The sequence below is a fragment of the Lemur catta genome, chromosome 16 (assembly GCF_020740605.2).
Source record: "Lemur catta isolate mLemCat1 chromosome 16, mLemCat1.pri, whole genome shotgun sequence".
NCBI classification, from domain to species: Eukaryota; Metazoa; Chordata; class Mammalia; order Primates; family Lemuridae; genus Lemur; species Lemur catta.
Window position 1 is genome coordinate 49974002 of NC_059143.1, and position 13351 is coordinate 49987352.

General features: G+C 34.4%; 1 protein-coding gene across 2 annotated transcripts in view; it reads right to left on the reverse strand.

The window, feature by feature from the left end:
- The window catches only part of RTTN (rotatin), a 139611-nt gene that overhangs the window by 75223 nt on the left and 51037 nt on the right, over positions 1-13351 (reverse strand). For both annotated transcript variants that reach the window (XM_045527475.1, XM_045527477.1), the window contains exons 20-25: positions 13208-13296; positions 12614-12731; positions 7867-7963; positions 7173-7238; positions 5309-5497; positions 4454-4693 (exon numbers count right to left, since the gene is read on the reverse strand). In XM_045527475.1, the coding sequence (XP_045383431.1) occupies positions 4454-4693; positions 5309-5497; positions 7173-7238; positions 7867-7963; positions 12614-12731; positions 13208-13296 (799 nt within the window). The remainder of the gene's footprint in view (positions 1-4453; positions 4694-5308; positions 5498-7172; positions 7239-7866; positions 7964-12613; positions 12732-13207; positions 13297-13351) is intronic.

Below are 13351 nucleotides of genomic sequence, written 5' to 3' on the forward strand. Positions count from 1 at the left end.
CCTGTAGTGAAAAAAACCACGTAGCCAAGTAATTGACTAGAAAAACTAGAAATGATAAATACCATAAGAGAAAAATAACAAATTCAGAAAAAGTGTCAAAGGAATACCAAGGAGAAAAACATTGCCTCTGTCTGGTGAAAGTTGCTTTTTCATGCCAGAAATGTCATGTTTCACTGATAAGAAGGACTAATACTTCAAACCTAATTCTGATCAATTAGAAAGAACAGGGTAATAAAGTGAGAAGAGAAAAAAAAATCTAACAAGATGTTACCAGAGTTTGTAACAGGCAAAGAGAATGCTGAGGGTATACTTAGAAAGGAATATTTTTGTAAGTTCAGGTAAAAAAACATGAACAAATTTCCTGAGATACTTAAAAGAAAAACTGATTTAACAGAGTAAAAAGATTAGTAGATACGAAAAAAAGAAAAAAAGTAGTTTGGAAAATTGTTTTTTTAAAAAGGCAATCAGGAAGAGCTATGATGACAACAATAATATTAATCATAATAGTCAGTACTGAGTACCGACCCCGTGCCAGGCTATGTTCTGAGAACTTAAAAGGATTTGTTTCAATTTACATAACAACTCTATGAAGTGAGTAGCTCCATTTTGAAAGATGAGAAAACTCAGGCAAAGATATGGTAAAGTAGTTTTTCCACACTCACATGGCTAGTGTTAAAAAATAGATACTTATCTAAGCAGTCCAACACCAGGGCTATATCATGCCATATTTTTTCATAATGTGGTGTCTGCCATATTATTTTTATCTTTATTTAAAATCCCCACCTCCCCAAAATGACATTCAGATGAGAAGGATCACAAGTGTCAGATTACAAAAATAGAGGTTAGAAAAATATTCTGAAAGGAATGAAAGAATGATTCTAATAAGATGAAATTTAACAATCATAAAGAACTCTTCCATGATAAACAGTAATCTTAAAATATCACCTCTGTAGTTAGTAGCATGTCCCTTAAATTCAGGTGTACTCTCCTTTCAATTCCTGGGAGACACTCTTTCCAAACTTGGGGCCTTATTTCTTTGCCTGGCATCTTTTTCTTTTTTTACATTTAATATTTATTTAAATATTTGTAGACTATGGCATTTTAGTCAAGAGGACAAATAATATATTCCATAAGTGGTTGTGAGCCAACTGACCATCACTTTTTGGATTCAAAGTTTAAAATTTCTGTCATATAACATGCACAAACCTATATTTCATTTATTTTTAATTTTGACAAATAATTGTATCTATTTATGTATATAGTATACAATGTGATATTTTGATATATGTATATATCATGGAATTATTGAATCAGGCTAATTAACACCTCCATCACCTCAAATACTTCTTTGTGGTGAGAACATTTAAAATCCATTCTTTTAGCTATTTTGAAATATATATTAACTATAGTCACCATGCTATGTAATATTAATAGATCACCAGAACCTATTCTCCTGTCTAACTGAAACTGTACCCTTTGACCATCTCCCTTCCCCATCTGTGCCCACCCCTCACCTCCTGCCTCTGGCAACCACCATTCTACTTTATACTTCTATGAGGTCAACTTTTGAACATTCCACATTTAAGTGAGATCCTGCAGTATTCATCTCTCTGTGTGCCTGGCATCTTTCTGCTCCCATTCCCACAGGCTTTTAATATCCTACCTATATTTTATGCCTTGGCTTAAAAACTTATTCATTGAACCATTCTCTCCCCATTGAAGAGACATTAGGCGTTCCTCCAATAGTTTTATAACAATCTTCTCCTTAGAAGCATTCTTTCTATTAGACTTTTAGCATCCTTAATTCCAACTTCCATAAGAGCAGGGACCCTATAAAATTTGCTCACTGCTACATTTCCTACAAGAGTGGCATCTATTAGGTGATCAATAAATGTTATGTTCAATGATGGAAAAGAAGTAGGATTGAGAAGCAATAGCCTCTGTTTTCCTACCCACTCCATCCCATATAAAGCATCATGTCCAGATAACAGAGTCCTAAGAAACAAAGAACACTTGTAAAACAGTAAGAACAAATGAGAAGTCCAGATACTATGGCTTTTGAATTATATCTTTAAAAAAAAAAAATGGAAAGCATTTAGAGCCTGCAGGGAGAAAAAGTAGAGAAGAAATAGTTATGTTTAAATAATTAAAGAGTTATCACACACAAATATAGTTAGGATTTAGGATTTATTCTGTGTCAATTAAGAGAAGAGAATAATAGGTAGAAATGACTAGGTGGCAGTTCAAAAGACGGAAGAACTTACTAATAATCACAGTTCAAAAATGGAATGAACATCCTTCAAAGGAGATACTCATGCTGAGGTTGCATGGCCACTTGACAGAGAGAGAGAGTAGGGAATTCATCAAGTACACAGGTGGACTAAATGAGCTCTAAGGTCTCTCCAACTCATCCATTCTACATTTATTAGGACCCAACTGTATACTATGCCTATGCCATATGAGAGAGATATAAAAAGGAATGCAATAAAAGGTCTGCACATGAGAGAAGACAAATATTTAAACAACTGTAACAACTATGTGCAGTGATCCAACATGAGGCTATAAAACAAAAGATTAAAAAAAATATGTAACACATATATACTGTGTATATGTTATTTCTGTTATGTTAATTCTCGGGGAAATCCCACCATAAAAATGCGATTGCTACTGGGCAATTTGAACTACTCTAGCAGCTTCCACTGATCCACATTTCGAGAGTCTATGCTTTAATGTGGTGTTGCATACTATTTATATGGTTTTCATTCACAAAAGAAAGAAAACTAAGTATAATGAATTCAAAACACAGTATCAGCTTTTACCTCAAAATTTTCTTTTGACAAATAGGAATAAATAGAATTTATTTAACCTGCAGATTTCATGCATGTTTCAATTGATAGAGGTGTTTAAATGTTTAAAAGCAGAGCTGTGCTAATAAATATTTATTAATAACAACTGACTGGAGAATAGGATGCTGACTTACTGTGTTTGCCAATTTCCACAATGTAAATATCCCTATTATGACTAATTTCAGGCCATCAGTGTAATATGGAGTTGTGAAGAGATGCACATCAGAACACCATTACATAGTTATTTCCACAAAACAGACAAATTTGTAGTAGATATCAATAACCTCAAGAATAGGCCAGGCGCGGTGGCTCACACCTGTAATCCTAGCACTATGGGAGGCCGAGGTGGGTGGATCGCTCGAGGTCAGGAGTTCGAGACCAGCCTGAGCAACAGCAAGACCCTGTATCTACTAAAAATAGAAAGAAATTATCTGGCCAACTAAAATATATATAGAAAAAATTAGCCGGGCATGGTGGCGCATCCCTGTAGTCCCAGCTACTGGGGAGGCTGAGGTAGGAGGATCACTTAAACCCAGGAGTTTGAGGTTGCGGTGAGCTAGGCTGACGCCATGGCACTCACTCTAGCCAGGGCAACAAAGTGACACTCTGTCTCAAAAAAAAGAAAAAAAGAAAGAAAGAAAGAAAGAAAGAAAGAAAAAAAAGAACAAAGATAATAGTAAAATGTTGCAAAATAATTAGAAAGTGATATTTGCATATCCATTACCTTTATTTTTAATATAATTTATTTAATTGTAAGTTTACATGATTGTTAAGAATGGCTGTGTTTAACAATCGATTTGCAAAAATCCTGAAAATTTAACCATCAGCTAAAGCGGTACTAGGTGGCTCCAGCACATCACTAGAAAAACCTAATTAGATATCCTAATTGTTAAAGGTAAACTAAATAAAGGCGTTCACATTTTGGAAAGTCATTTAACCTAAAATTTTGAAAACTGAACACTTTTTGTTAAATAAAAAAGTTATGCATTTTATAGTAAAGTCACATGAAGACTAAAATGAAAAACTGCTTGCAGCAGTTGCTTATCAGTCTTGTTTCAATTGCAGCCATCTGCTACCAGTTAAGCATGTTACATTTACAAGCTAGAGCCTTTCCAATAACTATTAAAGGATCTCCACATGGCAATCAACTTTGTGAAATTGAGGGTAAAAGGAAAAATGAGATAATTTAAAGAACAAAACGAAAGCAAAATAAAGCAAAACAGCCTATAGCAGGTATAGCAAACCTATTAATCAATCCACTGATGTCTTGCCTCATCTACCATTTGGACAGGAATTAAACATTCAGTTTGTTTCATCCATGTCTTATCCTAATTTTTTATTTTTGTGAGATAAAATGTTCTAAGATAAATAAAATTATTACAAGTTTATTAGTAATCCCTTCAAAAATACAATGACTAGGTTAAAATTTTCCTATTTTGCTATTATAACAGATGATAAAAATCCTGGAGTTTTCCTTTCTATAAAAAATATTTCCCTCGTGATAGCAACAGGTAAGAATACATACTCTATCTTCAAAAGTTTGGAGATGAACTCAAACACAATTCCATCCAGGTCTTTGAAACTGGCAGCTTTGACCTTACACTGACCTGTTTAGTGCAGTGTGCCAAGCTAAGGACTTCCAGGTAACCCCATGTGGGCCAGTGCCACCCTTTAAGGACAATCTGTCATTCAGAAGATAAAAACTCATCCTAGTGACAGCAGCCCTAACTTCCCTGTGGGTTGCAGCCTGAACAATGGAATGGTGGCAGTCCTGCAGCCCACTAGCCACGTGTGTTATCTTCAGAGTAAGGATGTCCTCTGTGGATAACTTCAATGTATCCAAAAATCTACACAAAAAGAAAAAAGAAAGAGCAACATAAAGCTATTTAAATAAAAGCTCACATTCATTTCTATTATAAACTCTCTCCCAAAAGTTGTTTTATCTTCATTTTCTTTTAATTAAAGGCTGACTTATAGCTAAAAGAAAACTGGTATATACGTGTCAATATTAGGATTTTACACTAGCATCCCAAGTGTTTATATTGATTTTTCCTTCCTTACAGAAACAAAGTTTTTATTCAGATAAGATTGACAGATAAGAATATTAAGATATTCAAAAGTATCATGCTCACAGTAATGATAACATTCATGCATGTACTTACTAAGATTTTACTCTAATCCAGAGCACTTTTCCTAGTGATTCACATCTTTTACTAATCAGACTTTACATAATCTTTAAACTAGAACAGAGGAAAATGCTTTTTAATTTAAATTTGTGTGATAGATTTTTAAAATTAATGAACACATGTAAACTTTAAAACATAAAAGGATAATCTTTAGTTAAAAAGCAGAACCAGATAATAATAAAGTAAAAAAGTTACTTCACCTAAAGAAAAAGTAAAATCTAATTAATTATAATTCATTAACTGTAAATGCTTTTTCAACTAAATATAACAGCTTACTCTTGGATTTTAGTTTCGGAGCTCATTTGCTTCAACAGATTATCACTCCCATGATACCATGACAAGTTCCATGCTATTCTCAGCATATCTGACACAGGCTTCAAGGCCAAACAATCGGCAGATAAGGGCAAAACTATGGAGTAAGGACTCACAGCATGATGTCTGATTACATGTACTGGTAGATGATACCTAAAGAAAATGTATACAAATAATTACAAATTTTCGAATTCTCAAACACCACTCAAAAAGATGAGCCACAAATGAGGGCTAGTTCTATGCCTCTCACCCCATAATAATGCAAAGATCTCACTCACAGCCCCAATTTTAAAGTTATCTTACTTTATATAGCATTTCAATTATTCATTCACTCTCCTCTAAAAGCCCCCCAAATACTTTATTAAACTCTTTTCTGAGGACTTAACCATATTCTCTGTTATATTAGAGTCACTGGGGAGATAACTAATGCTCACTGAAGTCAGGGCCCACGAATACAGTGAACCAAACATAAAAGGTGTTCAGCTAAAACATGAATGTCTACTTTATGTCAAGCACTGCTTATTATCTATCATTCATTCACAGTTACATGGCATGCACTATGATACTTATTTTACAGACGATCAAAATGAGGATTAAAGAGTCTAAATGAATCGCTATAATCACAGAGGTCACTAAATGACTAAATACCAATTTATTACTTTCACTTGAGAACAACTTCATCATCCGTAAACTCAACAAGAGAACCAAGAAATATGTTTAGAAATAAAAACAGAGTCAATAGCTATCTCTCTGAAGCCAATTAAAGTTAATTTAACACTAACAAAAGAGCAATGCCCAGCATATGCTAACGTTAAAGAATAATTTTACTAATGAAACATTCCCCAAACCCATAATTCATGTATTTGTGACTGATGTAAATAAAACTGGGTAAGATTTCTAACAGATACTTAAGTGTGTTTTTTCATTTCATGTACCCCAATGAAAGTGACTAGGGGAGAGTTCTATATACAAATCAGGCTGAATAATTTAATAAATAAATATAATACTTTTTAATTCAGGCCGGCGCGGTGGCTCACGCCTGTAATCCTAGCACTCTGGGAGGCCGAGGCGGGTGGATCGCTCGAGGTCAGGAGTTCGAGACCAGCCTGAGCAAGAGTGACACTCCGTCTCTACCAAAAATAGAAAGAAATGATTCGGACAGCTAAAAATCTATATAGAAAAAATTAGCTGGGCATGGTGGCGCATGCCTGTAGTCCCAGCTACTCAGAAGGCTGAAGCAGTAGGATCGCTTAAGCCCAGGAGTTTGAGGTTGCTGTGAGCTAGGCTGATGCCACGGCACTCACTCTAGCCCAGGCAACAAAGCGAGACTCTGTCTCAAAAAAAAATATATATATGTGTAGGATTTAAATACTTGATAATAGGGCCAGGTGTGGTGGCTCACACCTATAATCCCAGCACTCTGGGAGGCTGAGGCAGGAGGATTGCTTGAAGTCAGGAGTTCAAGACCAGCCTGAGCAAGCACAAGACCCTGTCTCTACCAAAAATACAAAAAATTAGACAGGCGTGGTGGCATGCGCCTGTAGTTCCAGCTACTCGGGAGGCTGAGGCAGGAGGATCGCTTGAGCCCAGGAGTATGAGGTTGCTGTGAGCTAGGCTGATGCCACAGCACTCTAGCCCGGGTGACAGATGATGATGGGGAGGTATACTTACTGAAATCTCCAAAGCACCATTGTGAAGGAACGATGAAAGCACTACAAGTTGTGTGATTTAAATGCTAAATGAAAATTGTGACAAATTAAAAATTCTGATTTCCTTTTCTGTAACAATATTTTATCCTTCAAGACAATCAGAGAAATAAATTCTTTACCTTCTAAAAACTGAAACAGGCAAACTGAAGACTGATGGCAAAGGTTTACTGGAAGAATTAACAGACCTATTTGATAAAAGAAAAACAGAAAGAAATAACTGAGTGGACAATAGTCTTATGTAACAAACACAACTTCACTTCTTTGGAAAAATAAATCAAGAATTTCAATTGGGTCTATTATTTAACATAGTATCAACATGTTTGCTACTACCTAGATTTGCTAAATTATGCCTTTCTAAAAAAATTCCATATAACAAACAATTCATATGATTCAGTAGTTATATTGGCATGTGGACTTGATGTGTCCCTTCCCACTGATCCTGCTCAAGATCAGTGTTAACCAGATATTATTATCCTAAACATCTTCCCAGGTATTTTTAAAATAATAAAATATTAAAGAAAAAACACATACTTGAAGGTATATATTCAAAGTGTATTAAAGACAAAAATCACTACAGTAATTTTTAGATTTTATACTTAGTAATGTTCAATAAAATTTCAGGGTGACTTCTTGAGCCAATGGACTTTTTAAATACTCCTTATTCAAACCAAAAATCATACCATATATGTCTAGCATATATGGAAAGTATAAGCCTCACAAGTCAGAAATTTCCATGCATTGTTATAAGACTGCATCAGAAACCTTAGATAAATAATTATTAAGAGAAAAAAAGTATAAATTCTTATATCTCACCACATATCCATTCTTGATACTTCATCAAATAATAGAAGACAAAATAATGCTCCAATTTCAGTCACAACAGTACAGTCTTCATGAAATATCAAGGAAACTGAGGAATAAAAAGAAACATAACTTTATGAAGTATTTTTATTTCTAGAAAGAATGAACTTCAAATTTAAAATATCTTAACTTGAAGGGAAGAGAAACGCAGCATTAACCCAGATAAGCAAATATCACTAAAACACAGGCTCTCAAACTTTCTAATGCATAACAATCACCTGAAACACTTGTTGAAACAGTTTCTGGTTGGTAGATGCAGGGGGCAGCCTGTGAATTTGCATTTCTAGTAAGTTCCCAGAGGATGCAGACACTGCTGGCCCAGGAGCCACACTGGCAGATACACTCACGAGACACTCTAGTTTTAGGTAATCAGAGAAAAAAACGGATACAGTTTCTAGGAAGCTTTTGCCAAGTCATTGGGTAATTCTAGCTAAAGTTTCCTCACCAAAAGATCTTCTTTTATAATTTTTGCCCTTTACTACAAACATGTAATCATAGAACTTGGATTTGACTTTAAAACATTGTGTTTGTGCTGTGTTGTCATTTTGGTTTTTGTTTCTTGTTTATTATGACAAGATGATGGAAAAGGACAGTGCTCTGAACAGAAAATGCCAGCTCCACCGCTTACTATTTAGCTCAGCGGCATGGTCAAATTCTTTAACATTAATAAGACTCAGTTTCCACTTCTATAATGTTCCCAATGCTACAGTTTCTCATGGCTTCAAACCTATAAAATTCTAAACAAACAGGTATGGTGGTAGCACCAATCACATGGGAATAATAATATAATACAGAGTTAGCAAATTCAAGGAAGCAGCAACAAGAAATGAGTTTTGACAGAAGATATTTTTCCTAACTGCATCATTACGTAACTGGTACAATTAAAAATAGAAATAAACTAAAAGGTAAAGAAGTGGAGAAAGGTGTAAAAATGTATGATAAAGTAGACATTTCATTTCAGTGGAGAGAGAATGAGCCATATTTCCAAATACCTAAGAAATTGTTGCAATACACTTGCCTACAATATGGGAAAAGAATAGGTTTAGATCCCTACCTTACACTACACACCAAAATCAATTCTAGATAAAGATCTAGTTCTTTTAAAGAATACTATAAAACATATTAGGAGAAAATACAAGGCTACATGTTTCCAATCTGCAATTGCAGAAGACCCTACTTTTAGAGCATGATGAAAAGCCCAGCTACCATAACAGAAAAGCTTTATATATTTCCATAAAATATTTAAACGTATTTAAGGTTAAATATATAATAATAAATACATTTAAAAGAATAGAAAGGTTGAAAGAAAATATTAATGACATAAAATAAGGGTTACAGCTATGTTATAAAAAGAAACCCTACATGTCACTAAAAAGAAATTAAATACTAAAAAGAAATTAAATACAACAGGAAAACAAGCAATTCATAGATTACAAAATCTGAATATATAATATACATGAAAAGATAATCAACTGCACTAAAAAAGAGAAAAATAAAACAATAATGATATTATTTTCATGTGTAAGATTAAAGAAAATTTTAAATTGAGATATATTCAATATCGGCAAAGTTGTGAGTAAAATAATTTTTTTTTTTTTTTTTTTTTTTGAGACAGGGTCTGTCTCTGGCACCCAGGCTGGAATGCATCACCGCAGCCTCATGCTCCTGGGCTCAATCAATCCTCCTGACTCAGCCTCCTGAGCAGCTAGGACTACAGGCACAGGTCATCACAACTGGCTAATTTTTTCTTTTTAATGTAGAGATGGGGCCTTGCTATGTTGCCCAGGCTGGTCTTGAACTCCTGACCTCAAGCGATCTCCCTACCTCGGCCTCCCAAAGTATATACAGTCTACGCAAAAAGATGATCATACAAGATGATTACTGTCATGATGAAAAATCTGAAACAAATATCCAGTAATATGGCAAACTGAAATTTTGAAACAATATAAAATCTTTTTCTTGGATTTTTTTTTTATTTTTAAGAATGTCGACTCATATGTAAGAATATGGGAAAATATTCAAGATATATTCTCAGTTGAAAAAAAGGAAGAAACACAATACTGAAGTACACAGTATGAAAAATATGTGTGTGTAGAAAAGATCATTTGGAATAACACATTCCAAACAATAATTAGAACATTCTTCTTTGGGAAACTGACAAAGAGAAGAAAATGAAAACTTTCAGAATTTTATTTTGTAGTTCTATATTATCTGAATTTTTACAATAAGGACATATAAGTTGGTAATTATTTAAAACGAAAACAAACAAAGGTAAGGAAGTGTGGTTCTTCTACCTCCACCATTATCTGGTGATGACCTTGGCCAAATTACTAAATATCTCTACGGTATAATAAATGATTTCTAAGTTAATTTATAACCCTGAAATACAGTATAGAATTCTGTCATTAACATGAAGTTTATCATTTAAAGCAGTATGTCTGAGAGACTATTTAATTATTGTATCCCTTCAATCTATCCCTCATGCTGCAAACAGAATAATCTTTCTAAAACACATACTTCCCCTGTTTAACAACCTTAAATGGCTCCTCACTGCTGTTTAATAAGACCTATCTGCACCTGCATGAAGTGCCCTTCCTGCCTCACCCCACCATTTCCCCTTCACCCCAGACTCCCCGCAATCCAGCCATCCCTAATCAACCACCATCTCAAACATATCATTCTCTCTCACACATAACCATGTGTGTTAGTCCAGTCTGTGTTGCTATAAAGGAATATCTGAAACCGGGTAATTTACAAAAAGGTTTATCTGGCTCACGGTTCTACAGCCTATACAACCATGGCACCAGCATCTGCTTCTGGGACAGGCTTCAGGGAGCTTCCAATCAAGGTGGAAGGAGAAGTGAGAGCAGACATGTCACATGGCAAAATGAAGAGCAAGATAGGGGGAATGGCAGGTTCTTTTTAACAACCAGCTCTTGCATGAACTAATGAAGTGAGAACTCACTCATTACCATGGGGAGGGCACCAAGCCATTCAGGAGGGATCCTTCCCCATGGCCCAAACACCTCCCAGTGAGCCCTACCTCAAACACTGGGGATCAAATTTCAGCATGAGATTTGGAGGGGCCAAACATCCAAACCATATTTCCATGGCTCCCTCTATATATATGGAAGTCAATCCTCTCTGTTTGAACTCCTATTAATTTCTGAAATTCCAGCTTAGATGCTACATTCTCTGGAAGCAATCTCTGATGCTTTCCACCACCCAATCTATTTAGCACTTCCTCTGGTGCCAGGAATCCTACTATTAAAGGTATTATTATATTGTATTATATACTTACTTGTCAAAGTCTCCAACTCTATTGTAAGTGCTATAAGGGTCATTTACCATGCTCATCACTATATTCCAAGGGCCTACCATTGTACCTAGCACATAATATGTGCTCAATCAATGTTTGCTAAGGAGTGGATTTTCCTGGTTGAGCAGCTGGTAAAAAATTAATTTTACCCTGAAATTAAATCTATTTATGAGAGATACTATAATTCATTTTTCAGACTCACTGCAGTAATTTTCACAGTGATGAAATAGAAAAATTGTTAAATATCAAAAGGGTATAGATTGTGTTGCCTTGGAAAGTACCTTTGAATCCAGTAGGTGTTCATAATAAGTTCAATGCTTGAATAATATAAATAAAAAGGTAAACTAGAGACTAAATTCAACTGAATGTAGTTAGGAAGACAATTACTAAAAGAATTAAAGAAAACTAAAAATCCTTAACTGCTGCTTTTTCAGACCATTAGTGAATAAGAACTTATAAAAATTTTATACTCTACTCAAAATTTTTTAAACCTAAACTCACTGGGTCGGTTTAGATGTTTAGAACTTTACCTGGTTTGGACCTGTACCAATGCTACTTAAACTGCATCCTATTCACTTGGCAAGCAGAAGCCATTAGGAGGGGAAAAAATGCTAAAATGACTATATTCTAATAATATATTTTGAACATAAATCTCATTTATCTCCTACACTCCTGATGATAGACAAGGTTAAGTATATTTGATCAGGATGCTTCTCGTAAAATATTTAAAAGCAGTAGCCTAAAACTCTAGAAAATGGTATAAAATGTTATCAAGGTTGCTATTGAAACAGAAGAAAAAGAGGACACAACTACATGAAATTTGTCCATCTAAACACATTACTAAATCAGAATCAAACTAAAATGGGTTAAAAGAAAAAGCACACTTTATAAATGTAATAAGTTTATGCTCAGAGTCATTCAGATGGTCTAGTTTCCACCCTTGACAGGCTGGGTCTTACTATTAATGCCAGTCTAATGACATAATCAGATATCACACCAAAGGTTCTAGGATCTGAAGGCAAAAGCAAAAGAAGAAAGAGGGAACAGATATTGGAAAGACAGTAATGACAGCAGCTGCAACTTTATCTCTTTATAGACTCTAATTTACTGTCTGAGCACCAAATGATATTGACATCAAGGTGAAAAGATCAGAGGCTTTAGGTTTTCTCGGCTCCAAGGTCCATTCAGTATCAGAATTATAAGGAAATTTCCATAAAAGTATTAAACATTTTCCTCTGTGATGAGTTATTTTAGTAGCATGTTCCCTAATAAACTTTATGTTTTATTAGTAGAACAAGAAGTAAATACTACGTGCAGTTAAAGAAGAAACACTTAAAGCTTAAGATTGATCTCATTATTAGCAGAATTTCTTTTACTCACCTCTGAATAACAGGGTCAAGAGAGAAGACTGTTGCGAGAGGGAAACACGCATGACTGGATCAGCACATAAAACTTTCCTCAAGAGTGTGAGGCATGGCTGTATCAAACATTCTATCACCTGGTCAGGAGGGAAAACACAGTTATTTTATTTTCACCCACTCCAAAGTGAGATAAAATATACCATAATATTATCTTATGCAAAATTTTATGCTTTTTATCAAAAGTATGTGAAACTAAAATGCAAATATTAAAAATTACTTTCCACTGAAAATAAGTTTTATATATACTTCTGCTTATATATCTTATGAAAATTTTAAGATTAGTTTTCCTTATAGAGACCCCACTTTTAGAAATTAAAAAATGAACAAGATAGGGAGTGTTACTTAAGACTTAAAATCCAAGTACTCATCCAAATTCAGCTGAATTCAAGCTCAGGTCTGATTAATAAAACCACCATCAGGGGGATGGGTGGGACACAGACAATGTATATAATCTGAGCTTTTGTACCCCCATGAAGAGCTGAAATAAAAAAAAAAAAAAACAAAAAAAAAACACCAGCCTACAAAAATATGTCTAGATACACATTTGTCTTACCTTGCCATCTTGACCCACACATGCATTTAAATATTCAATTATCTTGTCAATTAAGCATAACTTTTTCACCACACCATGCATCTTAATATCTGTAGACCAAAAGGAGTTACTAAAAGTTAACACTTTTGTAGCTCTGAAAACATA